Source organism: Manacus vitellinus, unplaced genomic scaffold, assembly GCF_001715985.3.
Source record: "Manacus vitellinus isolate BGI_N305 unplaced genomic scaffold, ASM171598v3 scaffold_52_pilon, whole genome shotgun sequence".
Classification (NCBI taxonomy): Eukaryota; Metazoa; Chordata; class Aves; order Passeriformes; family Pipridae; genus Manacus; species Manacus vitellinus.
Window position 1 is genome coordinate 2,060,492 of NW_021940628.1, and position 26,888 is coordinate 2,087,379.

Sequence of the window (26,888 nt, forward strand, 5' to 3'; positions counted from 1 at the left end):
GCTGGCAGAGTGAGGAGTTCAAACAGTCCAGCAGGACAGGGAGGAGGATCACAGCTGCTGCAAAACCATCCTCGAGTCCTTTGGGTGCTTCTGAGGTCACGTCCCTGCCCTGGCTCCTGCCCAGCCCATCCCAACTCCGACTCCAGAGCTGGGTGAAACAGCTCATTTTCCATCTTTGAACCTTTATTGCTACGGAATATCCAAAACAACAAAACCAACAACACAGTTACAAAAGGAGTTCACGGAGAAATGTGAAGCAGCCTGTGTTTGAAATGCTCTGTGTCACCGTACTGAGTCCAATATAAAACAATGCATATTTGTACATATATAAAATACAAAAGGAACAATACATCAGAAATGTATAAACAAGGGCTGTGGAGGCCTTGGTGGTATTTACAGTCAGAGATGTGGCAGGGTAGGGGGTGGGAGCAGGCAGTGTCCGTTCAACAGGGAGCTGAAAATGCATCTGTGAGAGTCTCTGTGACAGAGAGAAGCTCAGAGCTGGAAACAGTCAGAAGGTTCTGTGGTCTGGGAGAAACCCAAGACCTGGGGTAGGATCAGTCACAGCCAAGGCCACCAACTCTGGTCTCTCTGCCTGTTAATGTCACTTGGTGTCCCCAGCTCTGAAACAGCAGGTCAGGCCCTCAGCGCCAGAAGAGAATAAAATAAAATAAAATAAAAAATAATAATAATAATAATAATAAGCCCAGCAGAGCGAAGTTCCACGTTCACATCCATCCCTGATCTCGAGGCAGTTCCGTGGCCCGGCCCCGAGGCCGCCCCAGCCACGGGGGGTTCAAGTCAAGGCAACAAGAAGGGGCATGAGGCTGAGCTCCGTGGGCTTGGAGAGAAGTCCCAGTTAAGTGCTGCCTGAGGCTCTTTAGAGCTCCTTGAGGATGACCTGGAACTTGTTCTCTGCTTCCACCACGTCCAGGAGAAAGGCCATGTGGTTGCTGTAGTGCTGGATGATGTTGTTGTCCATGTTCACCAGGATCCTACGGGAGAGGGAGAGGGGCTGGGTCAGCACGTTGAAAGCAGGTCCACTTTGCCCAGCCCGAGGGGCTTAGCCACCATTAATCAATTAATTAACTGATGGGTTAAAGCCACAGCACAACACAAGGGAAGGTCCTGCTGAGTGCTGAGCTTTTCACAATTCTCCCAGACATGCCTTGGCCCAGCGTTGGCTCCACAGGCAAATCCCCCTGGATTATCAGGGTGTGAATTCAGAGCAGAACTGCTCACTCCTCCCTTCCCACCCAGGTGCTTTCAGGGCTGTTCTGAAGGAGCTGAGGCTGCTTTGGGAGCACATGGAAGTGGTTTGGGACAGGCCTTTCTCCTTTCCAGAACTGCCTCCGAGTGCTGCCTGGGACCCCCTTCTGCAGGAACTCCCCCAGCCCATGGCAAATCCCTCCCTGTGCTCCAGGGATCCCAGCCCTGCTGCAGATGCCTCAGCTTCCCTGAGCAGGAATCAATTCCATGGAGACACGAGGAAAAGGGAACATTTCCAGGGCAGATTTAAACCCCAGGCTGTGGTTCTGTGCCAGGCAAGAGCCCCTTGTCCTGTGACGGGAAGGGGCAGCCTGGCATCACCCCACAGTGTTCCCATAAACCAGTGTGAAATCTGGAGGAAACAAAGAACAAATGCTCTTTCTTTGCAGGAAGCAACAACCCCTCCAGGTTCCCACTGGGGTCATTAGTGGGGCAAGAGCGTTAATTGTGCAACCCTCCTCAAGCCAAGACTGAAAAGGAGGAAGGCTGAGCCTCTGACAGATCCAGCAGTTCAACAAGCACAGACAGGGGGCCCTGGTGCCCCCCAGGGAACCCCTCAGGGGCAGGGCAGGCTCCTCACAGCCCACCCTGCAGCCCTGGAGTGGCAGCTCTGCCCTCGTGTCTGGGCTGCTCTGCTCTGAGCCGTGCCCAGGGCTCGGTGCTGCCTTTCAGGGGTGCCCAGAACATTGCCCAAGGCTGGGAGTTCTGTCAGGGCACAGCTGGGGGGCACAGCCCACCCAGCACAGGGGAAGGCTGGGACACAGGGGCTGATCCATCCAGGGTGTCCCTGGGGAATGACAACCTCTGTGGCTGTATCCCAGCCCCAGCCCCAGCACCCAGGGGCGGGTGCCCAAGCCCTGGATCCCAGGTCTGGCCTCCCACAGGTGCCCCAGAGAGTCTCTGAGGGTTCCCAAGGGTGGGATGTCACAAAAAGCTTTGTAGCAGCAGAGCTGCTCCCTTTATCTCTGCCTATCTCAGTGCAGGAAGCCAGAGGAGTCACCTGTGCCTGCTGCTCCCGTGCTTCCATCTGATTTCCCAACCACAAACGATTCCAGGCAGTGTTGATTAGGAATCTGAGAGCCCTGTATTGTTTTTCTAGACCAAACCTCACCAAGATACGGAATTGCTTATTATTGCTCCTGAGTCACCCTGGGCCCGAGTTCATCTGCGTGAGCTCATGGCCCTGGGCAGGCCCGTGGCTGGGGTAGGACCTCACCTGCCATCAGGCCAGGCAGGACCACTGAGCTTCACTACTTTCCACCAGATGAAGATCTGCCCCCCAAGCTGTAATTACCGAGGGACGATTGTTTAGGGTGGAGCAATAGGATGAAATTATTGAAAATTAACTCTGGGGGAGCAGGAAACGGGGCCTGACCCTGCCATTGTACCACACTGGAGGTGTCTTTTATCTCCCTCACGCTTCAGCAGTAACTTCTGGCACTGGTCACGTCCAGCTTTCATCAAACCAGGTGTCAAGATTATTTATTTGAACTAATTTCCAGGCGTGGCCTTTTCTCTTCATCAGACACCTCTTTGCTCCTCCATCCTGGGGAAGAGCTGGAAGGACACCTGCCTGTTTTCCCTCCTAGTCATTATTAAACAACATTCACTAAGTATCAGACCAAGTGATGAACAGAGTCAAAGCCAAACAGAGTTAAGGAGACCTCTGCCCTGAAACACTGCTGTTTCCTGGTCCACCTGCAAACTCATCAGGGCTGGGACCTCTCCTGCCCTGCACATGCTGACACTCAGCTGGGCCAGGACACTCCAGCCCAAGCTGGAGTCACCTCAGAGGAGCTGCTGCCTGATGACACTCTGGTGACCTGTGGTGGCCACATCACAAGCCACCAGCACCGCTGACACGCCCGGGGTTGGGCTCAGCCCTGGAGCTGGAACAATAAACTGACCTCCCCTGTCCCTCACAGTTGTTCTTCTCCCAGGTCAGACTCGAGGCCCTCTCTGGCTGCAGGAGCAGGGACAGCCCCCTCCTCCACCAGTGCTACTCTTCTTCTCTGAGGAGAAAATTCCAGTTTCTGGGGCTAATGGATGAGCAGCATCTGACAGAGCTGAGGGCCCTGAGCTCAGGAACAGGTGGAAGAAGATCCTGACAAAGTTGGATGCCTCACTATGGCCCATCCCTCATCCTAAAATTAGGGCCATATTGAAAAACTGTTTTTAAAAGGGAAAGGTTGCTCAGTTCTGGATTTGGAGCTGAGGTGGTTCAGCTTCCCAGTTCAGTGACATATCCCAGTGTGGAGGAGCAACCACTGCCTCTCCCCTCCTACCTTGCAGCTGCCTCCAGGCCTCCCTTCAGCTCTGCCCCCACAAAGCAAACCAGCCCAGTCCCCTGGGATCCAGTTATGGTGACACCAAACGAGGTGGAAGATCCCACCCAGGACCTTTAGGACTTTTCTCACGCCACTGCCACCAGGAAGGAGATGCAGAAGCAGGGCTTTGGGCTAAGCCCCAGATCCCAAGGGCCCTGCTGTCACACAGAGAACCTCTCTGGGCCGTGCTGGTGGGAGCAGCAGAGCTGCCCAACACAGGACCTGTCGTCAGCCCCGTGTCTCTGCCTCTCCCCATGCTCAGAGCTGGGCCAGGGCCAGCAACAACAATGAGTTCATCTCCCAGGCAGTCACTGCTGCTGCCCAGGCCTGATGGTATCTCACTCACTCTGCAGGAGGGGCTCTGAGCTGGGCTCTGTGAAAAGAAGCCTGGCACTTTATGAGTCGTTCCCACTCCATCAGCTGAAGGGAGAACTCGGTGCCGGAGCTGGGGATGGCACAGGGGGGGTTCTCAGTCCAGAAAGCATCCCTGAAAGCAGCACCTGGCTCCTCATGGAGAGCTCTGCCCTCCAGGGAACACTCAGCAGCTCCTCAGCTCCTGCAGACCCACACCATTCCCTGCCTGGATGGGGCAGATCCACAGGGATCCATCCCTAACAAGCACCACGTCGGAATAACTTGAGAAGCCATTTCACATTTACCACAAACCTCACCTGTCACCCCCTGAAAGCATTACCTGAGCCAGCACAGTCTCCCCCTGAGCCAGGGACATTTCAGAGTTGGTTTGGAGAAGCAAACATTGATCCCTCTTTGATAAGTTCTCCATAACCTCAGGCTTTTAGACTGAGACACAAAGGATCACCCATTAAACTACCCAAATAATTCCTCCTTCACCCAACTTCCTTTCCTTGGGAGACTTCACCCTCCAAACAAATATAATACAAACAGGTATTATCCGAAATCTTTTAAAGCCCAGAGAGATCTGAGTTTTATATGCTCCAAATGGCACAGCCTGACATGGCTTTGCCTTTTATTATCTTGTTAAAATGCTGTTTGAGCCTATGGCAGTGTCCCAGAGAGGATGGGGGGTTTGGAGGCACAGCATGAAAGCAGATGAGAGATTAGCTTACCCTCTTTTGCATTTTTTGTAGACTTTATAAATGCTTTCTTCAGGAAGCCCATATTTTTCTGAAATCTGTGAGAGAAAACATGGCAAATCTTTGTACTTGTAAAATGAAATTCCCATGATAAAAATCAAAGATAACACCAAGCCAGGGGTGTTCAGCAGCAAAAGATCCCCCTCCCTCTTACTCAAGAAAAAAGGGGCCAAAGCCACGATCTGAACTTCCTCCTGGGGAAGATCAGTTTTGGTCTTAGGATGATAGGAGGTTTGTAGGTTTTTCCCAAGCATTTTCCACAGAGTTTTTTTCCTCTTTGTGGTGAGAGATGGCGAGGGACAAGATGGCAAAGGATCCTCTGTGCTGACATTTTTCAAACTCTCTATTTTTAAAAATCTGTAAAACCAACAGAGCTTAAAGTGCAGCCATAAAGCCACCCCAAATCTGGGAGGTTTATTGTTTGCTTCCTTCCCAGCAGCCTCCAAAGAGAGCTGGGTTATCAGAGATGCTGCTGATAATTGTCACAGAAATATGTCTGTGCTCCTCAAACACAGCCAGGGAACTCCAGCAGGAGGCCAGAGCTGACTCCAGCTCGCACATCTCCAGCCTTGAGAACGGAAAAGGTGTTTTATGGTGGAAAATATGAATGTGCTGCCACAGGAGGAGGTTCTGTCGTGCTCTGAGCAGAACATCTTGCCATGAGGTGTGTTCCAACACAGCCCATGCCAGGAGCTGTTGGTGGAACTCACCTGCTGCTCACATTTTCCGTTTCCATTCCCAAGGGAGAGCAGACAGGAGATGGGAGCAGCCTTACCTCCACCCCGCTGTACCCCAGCACCTTGCCCTTTTCTCTGCAGTTTGCTCATTCCCCAAGGGGGGTTTTGAGAGCACTTACAGCTGTCCTGAGGCCCTGGAGATCCGGTGTCTTCAGCATGAGAGCATCAAACACTTCCTCGGACTCCCTGCGCACGTACAGCAGGACTGGAGGAGAGAAGGGGCAGCACTGACTCAGGGGTCCCCCCAGCAGGGTCCCACAGCCTCGTGGCCTCGTGGAATTCAAGACCCAAGGTTTGCCTGAATGGAATGGGTTCCCCTCCCAGGGATTACCTCTCTGGGGATCCTCTTCCTTGGTTTGCTTCAGGGGAATCGGGTCGAACTCGTCCGTGAAGGAGGCGCCGCTCCGCTTTAGGGGCAGCCTGAGACACAGGAAACAACTCCCTCAGGAGCACAGAAACAACAGCCAGCAACATAACTCCAGCAACTGAACTTCTGATTGAATAACCAATTACCCCAGCAACCAACCAGCAATTAAATATGGGTCTGTAATTGCAGCAGCAAGTGTCCACCAGAGCCGTGACTTCCTGCCTAAGGGGAGCTCAGGGAGGACCCACAGGTTTGGTGTCACACCAAAAACAAAAGTCTTTTGCACCCTTGTGCCATTGTCTCTCTATTGATATCACCAGATGGTGGATCATGGAGATGCTGGTTCCCCCCCCTTCAGACACAGCACAAGTGTGATTTCTACTTCACTCCAGGTTATTTTACAGCCTCCGGCTGCTTGAACCCTCCAGTGATGGTTGTGATCTTTTATCTTCCCTTTCTAACATTGTCTCAATGAGAACAGCAGGACAGTCAGGGACCAGCTCACACTGGAGGGGCTCAGTGACAGGGACAGAAATGGATCCCTGTTTCTGCAGCCCTTGAGTCCATTCTGGGCCCAAGTTTAACACATTCTGACTCTCAAGGGCATCAGGGAGACACTGTGCCGTGTTATTTTGCACCTGTGGACACACTGCCTATGGACATCAGCCAGCCAGGACATTCCCAAAGGCAGAGGGCAGCTGATGGGTGGGAAATGCACACAGTCCTTACCTGTTTGCAGCGTTGGGAGCAGCAGGAGGGAGCGCCTGAAATGGAAGGGGAACGTGGATCTGTGAGTTTGCACAGCACCACTGTGAGCCAGACAAGCTGGCCTGGGGCAACACAGGCACAGCTTAAATGTGATTTCCTTCTCCCAGCCCATCAGTTTTCCTATGCAATTAAACCCAAACACCTGTTTGTGTTTCTTAGATCAAATGAAATCTGATGTAAAGAACTGCTCTAGATTCCTTCTTTTTGGCAAACTGGACAGTTGTTTCTGAGGCAAGGAATGCTGATGAGTTCTGAAGGACACTGGGTTTAGGTTTCCTTCAGCTCAAGGGGGTAGAGAGGGGCAGAGATGTCCCACACATGCAGGGACTGATAATCATATTTTTCTACAGTTTCCTTTCTGCTGATATTTTTGCTACCACTCCAGTCCTCTGTGGAAGCTGCAGGTGATACCTGGAAACCACAGGAATATCTGGCTGGAAGGAACCTGGCAAGGTTATCTTGCCCATCACTGTTGCATGACTGGGCCACTCCTGACAGCCACGTCTTTGAGCTCACCACATTTCCACAAGGAATTGTGGCTTGGTTTGGGATTTTTGCATGACACAAGTCATGTGTGGGAGACTGATCAGCCTGGAAATGATGGGGGTGACAGCTGAGGGCGGCAGGTTGGTTGTTTTCTGCGGGGACTCACCGTGCCACACCTCTGCAGGCTGGAGAAGTGGACGTTGGGGATGAACAGGACCGGCTGCGTTTCCAGGTCGGTCTCCGGCCGCAGGAACGTGATCTCGTTCCCTCTGAAGCCAGAGAGCAAACAGCCTTTCAGACCTACAGATGGAAAGGCCAGTTCATCTCAGTTCAGGTGGCCCCGTGAGAGGCAGCTGTGAGAGAGGGGAAGGCGCCTTCCCACAGTGTCCCAACAGAAATACTGGAGTGAAGACAGGGCTCTGTGGAACTGGGTCTCCAGGGCTGCCCAGTGCTGGCTGCCCTGGGGAGGGTCCTGCCATGAGTCCAAAGGGATTCAGAAGGATTGGTTGGTGTCAACAAAAGGCTTTGGGAGACTTGGTAGGAGCCCAGCAAGGACCTGACTGACAGGCTGCTTCCGAGTGGTGCTGATTGCATCAGGCTTGGGATACCCGGGGCCAGATCCCGTGGGAGTTAACGGACATGGATTTCAACACACTTGGGATCAGGTAACAAACACAGGCACTGACCATTGTTGTTGGAGTCCAAGCATTTTCCTTTCCTTCTGAACTGTTTCCTTTCATCATCCCGCATTTTCCTCTCTGCTCCCTGTGGGCAAGATCGGGCAAAAATCAGGACACTGGGAATTCCAAGAGAGGGTTCACTGGCTGCCTCTTGGATGGGGAGCACACTAAGGTAAAGGCAGCCTTTATTCAAAAATGATCACCTCAGAGGCTCTACAGGCCATCCAAGACTCTGATAACTTATCAATTAGAAAAAAAAAAAACCAAAACAAAACAACAAAAATAGAATTTGCTTTTAAAAATGAAAAAATGTGGACGAAAATAGCAGTGAGAAATTTTTCCACGGGGAAAAAATATCTGAGATGGGGGAAGAACCTCGAAGGAAATTCTCACCTCTTCTGATATTTAAAAACTTCGGAAAAATAGAGTTTATTGCGAGGCACAACCCCAGGTAGGTCTGATTTGGGGAGAACTCATCAGTGATTGTTCTGCAACGGCCTCAGTGCAGACCCAACCCCGCCCAGGGGTCCTCAGCCCTGACCTCTGGGCTGTTCTGGGCTCTCCCAACCTTTCTGCCTTTACTCCTGGAGCCTGTGGCCACCAGGCTGAACCCTCCTTGGAGCAGCAGCTGGAGCTGTACCTTGTCACAGAAGATCTTGATCTGGCAGACGGCGCGGTGCACGAGCTGGCTGCCGCCGCCGCCGCAGTCGTACGTGTCGATCTGCAGGTTCAGGGGGACACCCTTCACCCCCTTCTGGGAGGAGAAGTCTGTGCTCAGGCAGTTCACCCCAATAAACACCTGCAAGCAGGGACAGAGGATGAGGTTTTCAGCACCAACGTTCTCACCCAGCAAAGGGAGGACAGGACGGCACCAAAGCAGCTGCTGAGCCTCCTCCCAACCCTCCCGGTGCCAACCCAGCACCTGAGCTGTTGGTTTCCCACCCTGAGCACAGTCTTGTTCCCCTACCCCTATTCCAGCTCTTCAGCACTCCCAAAATTCTGCCTGGGGATGTTCTTGCTGATATTTCTGAGCTTTCATTTGAGCAAGGGACCCCCAGAGAGCAGAGCCCCTGAGGAAGGGAGGAGGGATAAGCTGCAGCCTCAGGAATTGCACAGCAGTGCTGCTGCTTAAATGAATATTCATCACACACTGGTCTCTTTTATCAGGAGGATGGAGCCAGCTCCAGTGGAAGCTTTTGAAGAAAAGCTGAGCACAGCTATAATCCACATTTTATCTCCAAATTGCCAACTCATTGGTATGATCTTGAAATTCCTCTGGACTCTGGGGACAGATTTGCAGCTGGAGAAGCTCCCACAGCTCCCTCAGCAAGGCTCCAGCTGAGGATTACAGCCCTGAAACCCAGTGTCAGCTCTAGTCAGTACCTGAGTATGAGAAAGAAAACCACTCAACTGTGGTGTGAAGTTTAGTTGGAAGGAGAGAAGTAACAGGTGCCACAGACGACCCAAATTCCTGACCCCTCCTGTCTCACTCCCAGCCCTCCCAGCTCTCTGAAGTCTCACCTTTACCTGCCCCAGGCCAGTGCAGGGACAGAGTTTCTGCTAAGAGTTAAACCCAGTTTTGCTGAGGTGCCCCCAGGGCTTGCCACATACCTGACATATTTCCATTTCTGACAACTTTGCCTTGAAGACATTTGTTAACCTCTTGGGTTGTAAAAGACCCACGTTGCCTTTGGGCTAAAGAAGGGCTTATTGAGATCCCAAAGCAGAGTTTTCCCAAGCTTCAGAGACATGGGGGATTTATGCTTTCCTTTTTTTCTTTCCTTCATCTGTTTTTACATGCTCCTCTCAATCCACACAAAGTGCTAATGAGAGGCTCTGAGGAGACAGCAGAGCTGGAAAGTTGTTGCTCTAAGCTTTATAGAGATTCTAAGGTGAAAAGGGATCTTGTGACCTGCCTGGCTCCTTTCCACATCACACAAGGCACGGGAGGGTGGTCAGTCATGTCTGCAACCAACTGCTGCCTTGAAAGGAGGGTCTTTGTTCCCTGAGCTGGGGGTTATTTAAACAGGCTTCAGGTACATGTGAGCAGAGCCCTGAGCTGCTGCAAAAACCTTTTCTTCAGAGTTATCCATCAGCACTAAGAAAACATCTCTGAGCCTGTCTGGGGTGTACCCAGTGTGTTTATTAGCTAATGGCAATGCTTAAACACACAGAGAAGCCCCGTGTCCTCCCCGCTGTCCGGGCGGGCAAACACTCCCTGGGGCCGCTGGAATGGCACTGTTTGGATTTGGAACTCTCCCTGTCTTTCAGCTGAGGAGTGGGGGGGAGCATCTGGGCTGTCAGGGAGGAGCTGCTGCTGCAGACCAAGGCTTCCCACATCCCTCTCCCACGCACAGTTGGTACCTTTGCCTCCTCATGGATGTTCCACACGAAGGACAGGGCGTTGTAGGCCAACTCCTCGATGTTCTGCACCGTGTTGAAGTTCTCCTTGCAGTCAGCTGGAAGGCAGTGGAGAGGCAGTTTATACTCAGGCTGCAAGACATCCCCCAGGCTCCCCAGCTCCCCAAAATCCTGCCCCTCCAAGGCCAAAAAAAGCCTTGTGATTTAATAAAGCGGTGCCAGGAGTCCCCAGCCCCACCCAGCTCGTACCCACGTCGATGACCCTCTGCTTGGCCGTGGGCTGGCGGGAGTGCCAGTGCTTCCAGAACTTGAGCTGCTCCGTGGGGATCTTCTCGTTGTCAAAAACGATCATCACCACACTCTGTAACACAGCCAGGGCAGCCCAGTCAGCACACACAGCAGGCTGGGGCTTGGTGCCTGCATTGCCCTTTCCATCCGTGCCCTGGCCAAGTGTCACAGTGTCCCAGAAAACAGGAGGTTTTATACCTGGGGAAACTGAGGCAGGCAAGGGAAGGGATTTGAGCACAGTCCCAGGGGTGGCTCTGAGGCCTGGCCACACATCCCAGGAACAAGACTGGGAACCTCTCCCTAGCTCCATCTCCCCGGCAGGGCCCCCAGCCAGCCCTCTGTGCACCCCTGGTCTCACTGTGAGAGGTTCCAGCTGCCCAGGGACACAGCCTGTGCATCAGAGGATTCCCTTGCTGTGAGTGAATCCAAGCCATTCATCCCTTCAAGCCAACACGAGCCACAAAGCCATCACTCATGCTCAGCTCTGTTCCCAGGCCCGTGGAATTGCTGCATGTCCGACTCCGCGTGTCAGCAAAATTGTCAGCTTGGCTCTTACCTTCACTTTATTTGAGGACAAGTGTAAACATTTGCTGTCTCCTGCTGTCCGCAGAGTGATGGGGTAGAACTGTCCTTTGTTGAGGTAGGCCATGGGAGAGTCCCCAGACTTGATGTGAATGGCTTTGGGTGACCCCAGCGTGTATTCAAAGTCACTTGGACGGAACAAAGAGAGAATGATGAATAAGCACACGTTGCTGTTTCACTCCAAAAAGCAAAACAAGAGCCGTGGAAGCCTCCACCCCTGCAGGTTACAGGTTGCAGGCACTGCACACACAGGAGTTTCTGCTCTGCTCCCCATCTCACACACCCCGACAGCACCGAGCACCTCCCAGCACAGCACATTCTGATCCTCCCCAACAGCCCAGGGAGCAGCAGTTCTCCAAGAGGCTCATTTTACCCTTTGGTTTTGGCTTAAAAATCCCTGGACATGATTGTAACCAATATTTTTCTGTGGATGGCAACAGAACCATTGCTCAACCAACACCATAAACCAGAGCACCGGGTACCCACTATGAGACTTTTACAACGTGCTAAACTCAGATTCCTGTCCCCAAATTCACACCCATAAATGGCTGAGCCAGGAATACTGTCCCTTGATGGTCCTGTCGAAGCAGGAGGACCTGCAGGACATTGATTATCCAGGACTAAGAAGCCCAGCTTGTGGAACCCTCAGCCTGGTGGGCAGCAACTTTAGTCTTAAGCTAGAAAAGATTTGTATCACACAGAGAAAGGTGTCACTGTGGACAAGGAAATCTGAGAGAAGATCCTGATTTTCAAAAGCTCTTGGGCATCCACCAGCACCTCTGAGCATTCAAACCAGGAGGCCACAGCTCAAGCTGCTTTCTGCTGTGAGGAATCTGAGCAGGAGCCTTCACACAGACCTCCAAGTGCCCTGTTCAGTCACCAACCCATCTTTTTCCTGCTCCACCTCTGAAGATTGGCTTGGCAGCTCCTCTTATCTAGAGCCAGGAGAGCCAGAGAACTCCAGTGCACAACTAGGGAACAGAGACGAGCTGGTGTCTGTGTGAACATCCCCACGTCTGACAGCTGAGTCACCCAGTCAGCTGACTCAGGAGGCAAATAAAAAGTGGGAGGTGAAATAATGTTACCTGCTGGGAGGTTTGATGCAGTATCTAGAGCAGTGAGGCTCTGCCTGAGAGAGGGGTGGAAAGGAGGAAGACATCCCTCTCATGTTTTAGGAATGAGAGGCACTGGCACCCTCTAAAATCAAGGTTGACTAACAGTGCTAAGTGAGAACCTAAACCTTAGATTAGGAGGAGGGTAATTATCACCCTCATCAACTGCAATCCTTGTTTTCTCTGTCATTTGCCCCATTCCAAGTAGCCTGTGGGAAGATGGTGCAGCCACCTGGATCTGTCTGTATCACAGGAGCCAAGCAGTGCTCCCTGGGAAGGGGCTGGAACACAAAAAACCCTCATATGGACACCTCAGGGCCAAGGTGCTCATGAGATGTGACCAAATTTACACCAGTTTGCACAGAGAACATGAACTGCTTTGGGTCTAGAAGCTCATGGGACAGCAACTTGCTCCAAAGGCACCGGGGAGACACAAATTGTCTCTGGAAAAGCACGAGCCCTGTAATTTGCACTGGTCATTGCCCAGACTGGAGTGGGGAGAGGGAAGGGATGAAGTCATTCCCCAGGGAAGGGACACAGAGCCCAGTGTTCACTGGACAAGCCCAGGGACTGGCAGTTACCTCTTCACACCGTCCGTGCCGTAACTCTCGGGGCAGGGCGGCTCCGGCTGCGGCTTCAGGATGTCACTAAAGAGCAGCGACTGCAGGCAGGTGCAAACAAAACAGTCAGAAGCAGAACCTTCCAGAGCTTTTTCCATCCACCTTCTCCCAGATGCCCCAACAGAGGCCACAGATAAAACACAGACCCCCATTTCAAAGCCTTATCCCACTTCCAAACCCAACGATCCCACGGGAGCAGCATCCTAATGCAAAAGCAAAGCTCCCTCTGACTCCAGCATGGGCAGAGCCCTAAGTAGACCCCCAAATTCCTGCAGTGAAAGGGCTCTGACCTCCTGGGGGTCCTCTTTGAAGGTGCTGTCTGGCTGCCACCGCTGCTGCGCCGGGGCCATGGGGAGGCTCTCGAAGAGGGAGTTCAACGAGCTGTTGTCGTACACGTCCCCAGCAGGGACCAGGTAGTTGTCTGGGGTGGCCTCCAGCTTGCTGGTGCCTGGAGGGAGCAGGGCTGGCTTGTGAGGGGGAGGAGGAGGAGGGACGCCTTCCAGACTCAAGCCGTTCTTCTTCTGTGGCTCACAGAACTCCTGGGTCATGGAAACGTTCTCAGACAGGAGCTTCATGAGATGGGCTGAGCCGTCGAAGGAGGCGATCTCTGGGTCGTAGTCCATCCCGTGGCAGTGCCTGCTGGAGAAAGGGGCCTGTCTCAACCTGGGGCAGAGCGTGGACAACCCCAGCGAGCTGGCACAGCAGGAACCGAGTGCCTTGATGTGCTGCTGGGGAGCAAACTGCACAGGTGACCTTGAGTCAGCTCCTGCCTGGCATGGCAGACCTGACAGGCCCCTGGGTGATCTCCACCCACACCTCCCAGTGCAATCAGCAAGAGCCAGAGGTGCTCAGCAGATAAGGGATGATCACATGGGATCAGAGAATATGATTTAGACGTGGTTTGAGGCTGCACATCCAGGGCCTACATCCATTATTCCTTTATTTAGGCTATTAAATGCTCAGAGCAGCAGGGACAGTAAGAAAGATAACTGCTATGTGGTCTTTGCATCTCAGTCTTCTTAGGGCTCATTGATGCTTAAAGTTGATTTTTTTAATATATTCTGGGTTTTTGTTTGTTTGTTTGTTTTTTAAAGGAAAAACAATTCTCATACAAATTCACAAACTCCAGGAGCTTAGGAAGCAAAGTTCCCAGAGAACAAGATCAGTGAAAATCTAACAAGGCTGTAGTGTTGGAAGTGGCCTCTTCAGAGCAGAAAATACTTAAAGTGCAGGAGCTACCAAGTGATAAAAACCTACAAAACCACCCTCCTTGCAGAGGGAAACCATCCCTTTGTGCAGCATCCCAAACTGGTCCCTCCTGCAGCAGTGACTCCATGACCTGCTGACTCTGCAGCTCTGGCTGACCTGGGAAAAGGGGATTTTCTGCCCCTGTTACCAGGCTCAGAAAACACACCAACCCCCACATTAGCAACCCCTTGGCACCAGGAGCCACCCCAAGGGTGAGCCAGGAGCTCCCACCCACTTGGAGCTTCACCTTCAGGTATTTGCTGAAATATCCACACTTAATAAAAATTGTAGCACTGCCCAGAATGCAGAGGCCTTTCAAAGAGGAGAAATCAGCTCAATTCAGTTTACTTATGAAGAAGGAATGAAGTATCACTCAAGAGGCTTATTCTGTCAAGTAGTTAAAAACTGACGACCAGCAAAGGTTGCCAAAGTACACAACATCCAGGGGAGCTGAACTCACAGTGGCAAATGAGCCATTAATTTAATAGTTAATTATCTGAAAACCTCAAAGGACAAATGGAGTCACTGGAAGAGAACCCTGGGAGACTGTAAGGAAGTGAAACAGAAACCCTTGTCAGCCCAGGGAATGGGAGAGGACTTGGCCATTCCCTTCTTGCTGCCAGTGCTTAATCCTTTTGCCCTTTCCAGCTGTCACAAAGCAGGAAATAAAGACAAATTCTTCAGCTGCTGCAAATCAGCACAACCCCTCTGAGCACAGCCAGACAGATCCTCAGGTGTGTAAATGGGTGTAGCTCCATTTATACCCGCTTGGGATCTGGCCTAAAGAATTTTAATGTATGTCTCAGGGTTAATAACCTGCACTGTTGTTGGTAATAACACTGTGCTTTGATGTCTATTTTATGCAAGCTAAGAGCCCCATCCTGCCAGCAGCTGCAGGAGAAGGAGACAGCTACAGAGAGCACAAACTGCAGCCAACCTCTTTCCTAGTTCGTTGCGTCCCATCATTCCAGCTGGAAGAATCCTCTTCTCCTTCGGGACCTGGAGCGAGGCAGAACAAAGGGGTTGTTTATTGTTAGATTTTATTAATGGAAAAACAGAGGCAAAAATTAGCCTTGTCTGTGAGCAAGTGAAGTCTCAGAGATAAAACACTGTGTGAATAACAAACACAGCAGAGCTGGGCTCTCCTGCTGGGCTGCTGCCATGGATTCCCAAGTAACCTTAGGCAAGCCACATCATCTTGTTCTGGGAAGGACCTTCAGAAGCACCCAAGTGAGTGGGAACATCAGTCCTATTGGTTTCAATTAGGGATAAATCATATCCACATTTCTTGAAGCTCCATCCTACAGCAGCACTGGAAAAATAAAGCTGCTGGGGTCTGTGACAGCTGTTCCAGCCCCGCGTCTCTCAAAAGCTGTGGGGTGAAAAACCCACCAGCTTGAGACTCAAGACACCTGGGTTCAGTTTTTCAGCATGTTCTGGATTCCCTCAAAATGGTGGTTTGTGCCTCAGTTTACTCCGTGTGCCCTGGGGTAATTGTGGCACTGGAGGTCTTCTGAGGATCGTTACATAAACAACAGGAGGAGCTCAGGAGATGGGTCCCCTCCTGAGGTGCTACAGATTTTACACATATTTTACACATATTTTAAACATATTTTACACATATTTTACACATATTTTCCCTTCACACTTCTCCTCTGGGACCAAAGCCCCCCCAGCCCCATTCCCAGGGGGATGTACCATGTAGTAGTCATAGAGGAGGCTCAGGGCGGCCACGCTGTCGTCGTCCCCGTTCACCCTCATCATGGCCTTGGTGGCTGCAGTCAAGGGGTTCTCCAGGTAGGTTTTCCAGGCTTCATCTTCATTGGTGTAGGGGAATTTCTGGAAGTTCATGGTGTCATTCTTCATCAGGCGCACAGACCTAAAACTGAGCACACAGAGGGAACCAGGAGTGAAGGATGAGAATTTTCCACGTGGCCATTTCCCTGTCGCCCAGCTGGACACACAAAGGGCTTCCCAAAGGTGCTCTGGGATAGAGGAGGGATGCTTTCCTGGTCCTTAACTCCCAGAGTCTTTGGGAATGCCAGCTCTCCTGCCTGTAACTGTGTCCAAAATGAGGCCATGCAGGGGCAGCTGTGCCTCTGCTCCCTCCTCCTGCCCCACGGATGCAGAACCACGGCATCGTCTGCGCCTGCTCCTTCCTCAGCACACACCACCAGCCACTCACATCACACACATCACAGGGGGATGTTGGTCAGTAAAAAGAGATCAGGAAAGTCACAGTTTTTCCTTGAATTTGGAGCTACAGGCCAGTGCAACTCACAGACACTGTCACTCCGTGTTCAGAGAACCTGCCCTGCCCAGACGAAACCAAACCTCATCCATTCTCTTTGCTGCAGTTCACGGGTTTTAAATTTAGTCCTAATCTAAATAAGGATTTTTTCCATCATTTGTATGTGATTTTACTCAGAGGGAAGCAGACAGGCAGATCACAACCCCCTCCCTTCCACTAAAAAATTCCTGGCAGAGGTGAGGCTCATGGGACTACGTGAGCTGGGAAGCAACACACCGAAGTAATGCCCTGCCTGTCCTCTCTTCTGGCACTTTCTCCAGGCCTCTCCATCTTATGTTAATAAACTGTCAGACACTTAATTACTCAAACATTGTTCATCTTTCCTTTTCCTCCAGCAAACCCTACCAGCAGCCAGCACAGAAGTACCTCCGTGTGTTCCCTGGGTGCTCCATGCTGGAGGCTCCCCCTGCTCCGAGGGCAAAATCATGGAATCAGAGGATCATTAAGGTTGGAAAAGACCTCCAAGATCATGGAGTCCAACCTTTGACCGAATATCCACCAAACCACAGAGGATGAGCCAGTGGCTGTGCTCCTGTCACACCCTTCAGCCACGTGTACACGGTGTCACCACCACAGCTCACACTACTCAGCATAAAATAACAAGTCCGTGGACAAAAATTACTTCTTCCTCCAAGTGGAAATGCTCAGCAGGGTCAAACAGGGTTTTTTTAGCAGAAGAGGTTTAAAAAAATTCATAAGAAGATTTCTTTAAATCTCCAAAGTCGCCAAGAGCCAGCTGGGGTTAAATCATGACATCAGTTGCTGATGTATTTTATGGGAAGGTGAAGAAAATCTACAGGAATTAAGGCAGTGAATGCTGCATTTTAGTGGTATTTTTATAAGGAATATGTTGTTTTCATTAAGCTACTCTCCTTGTGTTTATAATAAATCCTGGTCTAGACTTTTAAGTGAATCATTGGGAGAACAATAATTCCTCTTGAAAGGAACCTGGCACCTCTGAAACTCTCCATGACTGGAAACCCTGGCAGGTAGTGCCAGCCTGCATTGAGGGAGCTGCCCATGCTGGCAGGGGCAAAGCTGAGGGTTCAGGAGATGCTCCTGGGATGGAACCTTGGAAGGGCACAGAGGTGGACCTTGGATGGGGTGAAGGATGCTGGTCCATCCCCCCTGGCAGCCTGGTTTCACTCCTGCACACCCCCCAGTCTCTCCCACTGCCACGTCTCCAGCAGGGAATACACTTATAAACCACACAGGGACAGCTTTGGCGATGCTCCTGAGCTCTCCTTGGCTGAGCAGCAGGGATGGGGCCATCAAGGGCTGCCTCTGCTTTCCTTGGCACCTTTTATTAAGGAATAAGTTGCTCTTCCCTCCACACCTGAGCTGCACGGGAGAGAAGCTGGAAACAGCTCTGCTGGTGGCCCGAGGCACCCAAATCCCGCTGGTTTCTGTGCTCACGTGGTTGAGCTCAGGCTGGTCCAGGGAGCAGCTCTTCCACCTGCTCCCCTCGCCCAGCAGGATAACGGGGATGCTGAGTTTGCTCCTCTTCTCCCTCACGCCGGGATGATGCACCAGCACCGTGAAACCTCAGCGGGTGGTTGGGGAGTTTCGTTGTCTTTAGCGTTTCTCACGCAGCCCTTCCTCCCTCCTTTGCTCCCTCCCTCCCTCCTCCCCTCCAGTGCCGCTGTCTCCGAGCAGAGCACTCGCCGTGACTCAGGTTTCGCTGCTGCCGACTCGGCGATGGGCTGTTGGGTCCTGCCTGGACAGGAATCCTCACCCGCTCTCAATCCCATCTCCTCAAGGAAGAACAGGCAGCACCAGGGCTTGCTCAGGGTGAGACTCGGCTCCTATCACTCGTAATCAACACAGATAAACACACCGGGGCCAGATGTAGCAACAGAGCACTCAGGAGCTTGAAAAAGCACAGATATGACAAGGGAAAAAAAAATGCTTTGGAGCTTTACTGTCCCTCACCTGAAGCATTCCTTGTGTGACTCCCTCCTGCCTCCCTGCCTTGTCCCCTTGTCAGCATTTCTCACCTGCTCTGCACTCTGGGGGCAGAGGGAAGTTTGGGGGGGAGCTTGAGGTCTCAGTTAGTGAAGAACACAAAGTTCTGAAAAGTGCCCTTGGACCCAGCATCTCATTTTCAGATGCAGCTTCATCAGGCAGCTCACAGACATCTCCCCCTCATCCCTGCCTGCCCCACAACTCTGCTGGGATAAACCACCCTTGGAGCAGAGTGGGAAACCTGCCTCGCCCCCAGCCTGGCACACAGCAAGGGCACTGTCCTAAAGTGAACTTGAGAGACCTGAAATGTGGGCACACTTTGCCTCATGGCACTTCTGTCACGAAGCAGAAACTCCAGGGATGGGAGGATTAGGACAGCAGCATTTTAGGATACTCCAGTAGGACCACTGGGACCTTCAGGCCTCCTGTGATGCTTGGAACCCGCTGAGGACTGGGACAGAGGTGGAATGATGGGGACTGCACAATTATTCCACCTTGTTTCTGTTCCAGAGTCTGTATGATCCCTGAAGTCACTGAAATACGTGATTGGAGCCACGGGAACCACCTCAGCACACTCTGCAGACGAGGTGCAGGGCAGACCCCATCCCATTTACTTTTCCAGCTCTGCTCTGACCCTACTCCAGAAGGTCAGCAGGGCTAACCAGTACCTGAGAAGAGAGGGTGATGTGAGGAGATAAGCAGATATGGTGACGTGTTTAAGGCACCTTTTTGACACCAGATGCATTTCAGTCCATGACATGACAGGACCCCGTCCCACCAGTTTGCTCCCACAGCACCTGAGATTGCACAGATCGCATTAGGAACCTCTGTGCAGGGCAGAGGCAGGAAAGAGGCACCCAAATCCAGATCCAAACACACCTGAACTTTACTTTCCTCGCTCCCTGCGGTGCCCCTTCCCTGTGGCTGGGCCGTGTTTGCCCATTGCAAACTCCCTGCTGTGTTTGGCAAAGCAAAAGGTGCTGTGGCTCAAACCCAGGGAAACACAAACACGTGGGACCTGCAGCCTCCTTCCCTCCCTCCCTCCCTGCCTGCTGGAGCCTCGGGGTCATGTGCAAAGCAGAGCAGGGTTTTGGGAAGGGAGCAGCCTGTTTGTTTCCAAACAGTTCCGAGTTTGACACAAGGTGATCTCGGCCCCCTTTCCCGCTCCATCCCACCCCATCTCTGTTTCCCCTGTTTATCTGCCATACCAGTGGCCTCCTGGTGATGAATAAACACTCAGGGCTATGCTGAAACAGGAGAATGTGCCCAAAGGGTCTCGGTGGGGAGATGAGCCAAGCAGGAAAGAAACCCTTGTATTCCTTTTGCCTTTTGTTGGGTTTCTGTGGGAGGTTTTGCCGGCCTTTAAGCTTTGTGTTGCTTGTCTTTGTTCTCTCCCCTACAACTGATTAAGCCTCCAACCTAAATATCAGCCCTGCCAGATGCTGATGGCTACAGAGCAACACCACACTGTAAACGGAGCAGGGAATCCACGGCAACCAGCAGCAGGAATTCAAAGCCACAGAATAGAGACCCTGGCCTGGAGGACTTTGGAGGTACCCCAGGCAGCTCAGGAGGGGTCTTTCTTTAGCTCTGGCTTTGTGCACTGCACTCACCTCCCCCTTGAAGAACCCCATGTTCCCCAACAGCCTCTTATCAGAAATATAGGGAGGGTCAACACTGCACTGGAGAGAGCAAGGCCAGTGAAATGCTTTCTGGAGGAGATTTTGGCCTGTAAACCCTTGTCAAGGAAGAAGAGCATCCCACAAAGTGGCCTCGTAACCAAAGTCAAACTTCTCGGCTAGTTCTGATTTTACCCTTTCTGCCCAAGTTCAATAAACAAGCACACCTGGAGACAAGGTGACAGCCCAGCCAGCAGTGAGTGTGTTGTCACAGGCCTATTCCCAGTCAGGCAAAAATCCAAACGGAGACAGAACCAGGAAAAAAAGAAAACACAGAAAGAAACACAACAAACACAGACTAATGACAAAGAGCTCTGCCAACATGCCAAGTACAACAGAGTGTCAATCCATAGGCAAAGGCCCAGGATACCATAATCTCACAGCCCCTGACCTGCTCTGCCAAAGGGATTGGAATATTTTCTCTGGCAGCTGGAGAACAATGTGGGCTCTGTCACTGGTTCTGCAGGGGCATTTCAGGTTGTGCCCCTGGGGCAGTGCAGGTTGTTAACTCAGCACAGCCTGGTGCTCCCAGCCATCCCTCAGCAAAGGCTCACCCCCAGACAGAGCAGGAGCTTCTCTTTTCCCTGGAAGCCCCGTGTGGCACAGGCACGAGCCAGGAAACCCATCCCAGCCAGCCTGGGCCCTGCACAGGGGCACAGCACAGGGCAGGGACTGCAGGGAGAGCAGAGCAGGAAAGTGCCATGGATGGGATGGGAAGAGAAGGGGCCATCATGAGCATCTCTGGGAAGTGGCTCCTGGTTCCCAAAAGGGCTCAGTGGGTGGCCAGTGGAGCTCAGCACCCCAGGAAGGTGGGTTGGTTCTGGCCATGCCATGGGGAAGGTGTGGGGTGTCCTCGGTGGGATGGGATGGGATGGAGCAGGGGGGACTGGGGATGTGTTGTGCTGGAGGCAGAGCCCTGCCAAGCTCTTGGACTGAATCCCCCAACTCCAGCTCTCCCGTGGAGCTGGAACCAGCTGGAACAGTTTGCAGGGTTGAATCCATGGTGGAACCAGACAAACCATCCAGGGGCAGGTGCTACCTGCAAAATATCCAGGGAACTCAGCTGTCTCCCGGCCTTTTTAGGTTACTTACAGCTCTTTAGGACCCTTATAACCCTTAAACTCAATATTCTTCCTTTTTTCCACGGCAGCCTAACTCCCTGCTTTTGTAGCTCTTCACTCTCCCAGGAGGAGAACCCGAGGCACAGGGATTTTCAAAATGCCTTATCCCAGGCTGCCCAGCCAAGATGAGAGAACAGAACCAGCCCTGAACCTCTGCTATAAACCTTCCCATTGCTCTGGTTCCTGCCTCCTCAGCCTGCAGGGCTCCAGGAGACAATCCACTGCTGAGTGATGTTTGGGGGACACCAGCTGGTTTTGTGTTTTACCTGATAACATCACCCTTGAGGGATCCACCCACACAATCCCATTTCACAAATGATTCCTGCTTTAGTGCCTCCCCTGCCTAACAAAACAAATTACAGCACAGAATTAGTTTGCAGTTCAGGAATTACAGCTGATTTTTTTTTTTTTCCAGAAGCAGTTTGTGATGTCAGACAGTTCCTTTTTGGGGTGCCCTGAGTTTCAGGACCATCTGCCTCCAAAGGGAGGGCACAAAACCAGGCCCTGAGCATCTGCTGCCACCTGGCACTTGTGAGATATCAGTGTAAACTTCACTCTCTTTCTTACTTTCATTATGGACAGTTAAGATGCCTTATATACACGTATTCATGGACACAAACCTTCATCTCACCAACACACAACACACTCTGCATTGAAGCTCCCAGTCCTTCACACACCATAAAGAAGAATATACACAATGAGAAGAGTTTCATAACTCCAAGAGTTTAGGTGCTTTCACTTATTTTTTTTTTGTTTTCAGTGCCTATGAATTTCTCTCTATGATTTTGCTTTCACATGCAAAATCCTACCTCCTACTTGCCATTTTATTTTTTTAATTTTTGTTAGTCCCTAACTCCAAGAGCTTTGGCTTTTAAATAAAATATCAGTTTTACAAGACTTGGATAAAAAAAAAAACAACAAAACAAAAATGGCATCAATAAAGGGACGTGAAATCTTCTGTAAGAAAATGTGTTTCTTTTTTTGCTGCTCTTCAGGTAATCTGGTTTTAATCCAGTTATTATGTGCTACTGTACTGAGAGCAGAGCCCAGTTTAACCCAAGTTTCCATGCTTCCCTCATCACATCCTATCAGAGGAGCCTGCAGTGACACACTAAATGATGTTTCTGTGTGAAAAAGAAGAATTAAGGAATCAGTGAGAGCAGAGATGGACACTGACCCCCTGGGAGGTTTTAACTCCAGAGCCCTGGTTTGAGCCTCGGGCTCCCAACGTGCCCCAAGAGCCAACAGGACAGTTGGTCCTCCTGTTTTAGTCTGGGATGTGCTGACCTCTCCCTGTTGCCTGTAAGTTCAGTCAGGGATCAAACCTGGCACCTGGATTTAGGCTGCTGAAGGGGAGTCCTGTTGCCCAAGAGGCTCCAGGAGGCCGTGTCAGGGCAGGACACTGGACACGGAGCAGCTGCTCCCCTGCCCTGTCCTGTTCCATCCTTGCTCCTCCCTCAGCTGCAGCATGGACTGTCTGCAGAGCTGGGATACAGCCAGGGTGGGCTCTGCCCTTTGGTTTTTATCTCTGTCTTCCCATCCTGGAGGGATTTGTCATCCCGGAGAACGTGCCTGGCTGATGCACTCTGCACATACCCTCTGAGCTGTTGTGATTCAGAGTGTCCTGTGAACACACACCCCAAGGTCAACGAGGCTTTTGCTTTGCTGGTTAAGAGAAAAAAACCCAACAAAACAACAAACCAGCATAATGTGCTTCAAACAGTGTTTTTGCCAAACAAAAGTGATTCATCCCATTGCAGGTATAACCCTATGAAAGAAGGCATTTCTGGAGAGCAGGGACAAGCATCAGCACTTGGACTGCAAAAAGCAGAAGGATGAAAAGAAACAAAAAGTTGACGGAGCAGGAGGCTGGAACCTGGGTAAATGACAGCTGCTCTTGTCCTCTGAACACTCATGGTTAGGAACTAAGGGGGATAAGGACTATTTTTGGATCAGAGCTACCCCTCACCCCCCCATAACCAGCTACCAGCCAGAACAACATCAACACCTAAAGAACAACAGGAAACAAACCACGACAGAACCATGGAATGGTTTGGGTTGAAAGAGACCTTAAGGATCATCCAGTTGCACCCCCTGCTATGGGCAGGGACACCTTCCACTAGCCCAGGTTGCTCAGAGCTCCATCCATCCTGGCCTTGGACACTTCCAGGGATGGGGCAGCCACAGCTGCTCTGGGCAACCTTTGCCAGGGCCTCACCACCCTCATGGGGAAGAATTCCTTCCCAATGTCCAATCTATATCCATCCTTTTCCAGTAGTCTTTCTCATTTCTTATCTTTCAAACTTGGCTGTTAGCAATGGAGCCTCAGATGGAATACAACCATACATTAAATAATCAGTTCCAGTGATTAATGTGTTTTTCATCCCTGAGCACACACTGCTCCAGGATCCCTCTCCCTGCCAGTCAGCTGAACCCAAGTGCTCACAGGTGCAATCCAAGTACAAGTGCATTTCTGGATGAATACCTGACAATGATCAACAATTTAAACACCAGCCAGAACAAAGCAGGAGAAGATCCTCATCAGTGTGACTGTCTCTATTCCACAAATTTCCCTGGAATCATTCCCATGTACCAATCAGTTGAAAATGTGACCCAGAGCATCAAAGCAGAGATACTATGTAAATGTTGATTTACCCCTGCTTTGAGTCTGGAGTTTATTCAGAGGGCTTTTACTTCTTTGTTAGGAATTGCATAGCAGTTATTTGATTGTTGCTTCTTTAATTTACAAATCTCTCCTTCTCTTTACATAACTTGAAAAAAAAAAACACAACAACTCCAGCTCAGCCTCCCTTGAAAGCTCACTTGCTCCAGCTTGGTTATCCCTTGTGTGCTTTGCTGCCAGGATTTTATAAAAGGGCTTTAACTTTTCATTCACCAGGAGCATAACTCAAGTTTTAATAACACACCTTATGCATGACAAAAATTTGCTTCTGGCGATCATGGTTTCGACCACAAAACCACAACTGGGAGTAACTCCTGGTTAACTCTTTCAAGCCCACACACTGCCAAGAGTTAGACAGAAGTTCAGCTTAGAAGACTATGGAAATTATCAGTTAGAATATTTTACAATAGGCAAAACATCCCATTCTCCCATGGCACACCAGTCTCTCCCCCGTCCTTCCTGTGAAATTAAAAGTCCCAGAGGGAGAGATGAGATTGTTCTCCCTGTCATTTTGGGTGACAGGACCAGTCCATGGGGATATCACAGCGCCCTTAACATCAGCCACATCTGGGCACATGTTCACTCCCATCCATCCTCCGAGGTAGGGAGTGGATAAAGAGCCACTCCAGATCCTCCAAGCGCTGCTCCTGGTGTCTGGAAAGCTACACCCAGGAGTTCACAGCTCCTTCAGAGCCCCATTGCTCAGATGAGGGGCTTTAGCAGCCTCTTCTTAAGGTTCCTCCTCCCCCTGACACCTTTCCCCCTTCACAATAACCCCAAAGCCGAAGGTTTCAGCCGTTCCTTTGCTCCCAGCTCCCTTATCTCCTATCAGCGCTCCCCGTCAGCCCCTGGGGAGTTTTCCACGAGGTGCTCCAGGCCCATTGTGATCCCAGCAGGTCCCCCCGGGGAGCTCCTGCCCCCTGCCCAGGCACCAGCGGGATGGGGCTGCCGCACCCACCCCCCGAGGGAATGTTCCCCCCCAGTGAACTAAAGCGGAATTTTCACGGAGCTCTGCAGGCGAATCCTCGGGATCAACTTATGGAAAAACCTCGCACGGGGCCCTTTACCTTCAGGGGTGAGCAAACCCAGCCCCATCCCGGGGGTCTGTCCCAAAGAGCGGCTTTTGGAGCCGAGATGGGAATGCCCAAGGCGGTGCTGCTCCCTCGGCTCCCCTTTCTCAGGCGCGGGGTTAACGGCCCGTTAGCAGCGCAGGAGCCAAACTACCGTGTAATTCAGCAGGGAACGTAATGGCCCGGGCCCTAATTAGCGATAAATACATCAATGTCCCTCCGCAGCCCTTCACACACACTCCGGGCACTCTGAGAGCGAGCACGACTCCTGAATCTCTAAAACATCGCCTCTCAGTTACCCAGAAACTTCAGAAAGCGAAAACTTTAAGTCACCGGCTCTTAATCAATCCAAGCAGATTGATCCCAGCATTTACATAAAATAATAATTACTGCTGCGCCTTTTCAGGGTTCTTAATTAGGAAGGGATTAGCTGACACAGCAGCTCTGCCAGGCTTGTAAACACACACACACACACACACACACACAGGCATGTGGTTTTCATCCAAAAAAACACCTTCCTAAGCACCATATGTGTAATCATACCTGTATATATATATATTTATTTATAATATATATATATATATATATATGGACATAGATTTCTTGCTAAATTATTTCACTCACAAGTATTTCACACAGGGTTCTACGCCCAGACAGCTCTTTAACACTGGACTGACAGCAGCATTCCCTGGCATTATTCAATATTCCTTCAGCCTTTCCTACACCCTGTCATACCAATGTGACATTTGTTTGCTTTTATTTTGGAGGTGTGAGGCATAATATGCTGCGCTGATACCATCAGCCTCCAAAGTCCAAAAATGTTTTGGAAGTGCCAAAATCAGAAGGGAGAATTATGCAGGATCAATATGTTAAAACGCTTTTTCTTGTTAAAAAAAAAAAAAAAAAAAAAAAAAAAAAAAAAAAAAGAAGAAGAAGAAAAAAGGAAAAAAAAGAAAAAATCAATTACAATTCTTTGATGGGGTCACAGTGTGAATCCGTTTACTTAAAAAAAAAACCAAACCCAAACAAAACAACCGAAAGCAAAACACAAATCCTCCCAAACAAGCAAACAAGCCCCAATAAAAATTCCTCCAACCACGACAAAAAAAAAAAAAAAAGAATATGACACAACAACCCCTACCCTCAAAAACTAGAAACTGGTAAATACTGTGGAAGACATTTTCTAAAATTAATAAAATAAAATAAAATGCTGTAGCTCCTGTCAGATCTTGTTGGATAGAGGCAGAGCAGACTTGCCTCTAGACAGAAACCCCATGTGTCAAGTTTTAGGCTGGGGATAGAAAGGAACCAGGACTTTAAACAACTCCTAAATAAAACCACTACGAAGCGATTCCTCCTCAGAGCAGCAACAGGTCACCGAGGGACAGAAAGTGTGGAAAACTGCACTTGCCAACAGCTGGGCAGGCAGAGAACTCAGGAGTCTCCTCCAGCCCCGGAGCAGCCCCGGCAGGAGAGGGGAGAGAGAGAGAAAAAAAAAAAACAAAACAACCAACTCCACTTACTCAAGTTCATTGGACATATTTCCCCTGGGTCTCCCAAACGCTCGCAGACAGCTAATCCCGGTGACCGCTCTCTTCTAGTACCTGCCGAAGACAGACATTGCCTGCGAAGTGTTTGATTTATGCGGAGGTTTCCCGTGCAGGTATTTGGCTGACAGGTGGGTCGGAGCCGGGATTGGCTGCCGGGACAGGTGCCCTGGGACAGGTACACCCAGACAGGTGCAGCGTAACCCTCTGCCTGCCGGCCCGCGAGGGTGGGGACGGGCCGGTGGGTGGGGAAGGAGGGAAAAGCCCTCCGGGGGGAAGGAGGTAGGATAAAGGAGTGGAATCAGGTATTCAGCTGGGTGATAATTAGTTTCAGCTTGGTGGACGCGTTCCCATCTCCCGCGATGCCAAGGAACTGTCATTTTTATGAATCGGGGGTTGATTTGTCCTTTGCTGTTTCTTTATATATAAATACACAGATAAAAATACATACTCTCTCTCTATATATATAAGGGAATAAATTAGGCAAGAAGAAAAGGCTCTTATTTTCCTCTCATTCCTATGTGGTAATTGTACAGGATAACCCTTTCTTGC

The 26,888-nt window shown here is 50.8% G+C and overlaps 1 protein-coding gene across 1 annotated transcript; it reads right to left on the bottom strand.

The window, feature by feature from the left end:
- Nucleotides 1–290: 290 nt before the first annotated feature.
- Nucleotides 291–26,397, bottom strand: GRHL3 (grainyhead like transcription factor 3). The gene is made up of 16 exons (XM_018081314.1): nt 26,313–26,397; nt 15,659–15,845; nt 14,898–14,959; nt 13,003–13,348; nt 12,674–12,753; nt 10,955–11,108; nt 10,360–10,471; nt 10,114–10,208; nt 8,390–8,548; nt 7,756–7,834; nt 7,236–7,369; nt 6,545–6,579; nt 5,780–5,868; nt 5,568–5,653; nt 4,685–4,749; nt 291–995 (listed from the first exon to the last, which is right to left on the bottom strand). Exons 1-16 carry the CDS (start codon nt 26,327–26,329, stop codon nt 881–883), a joined length of 1,815 nt encoding a protein of 604 aa, XP_017936803.1. The 5' UTR covers nt 26,330–26,397; the 3' UTR covers nt 291–880.
- Nucleotides 26,398–26,888: the final 491 nt, after the last annotated feature.

Bases quoted from the DNA above. Each gene is read 5' to 3' on its own strand.
- GRHL3 (XM_018081314.1), bottom strand. The intron at 7,835-8,389 runs GTACAGCTCCAG...TCTTGCCCACAG, and splicing joins TCAAGATCTTCTGTGACAAG to GGAGCAGAGAGGAAAATGCG. The intron at 6,580-7,235 runs GTGAGTCCCCGC...CTTCCATTTCAG, and splicing joins GCCTGCAGAGGTGTGGCACG to GCGCTCCCTCCTGCTGCTCC.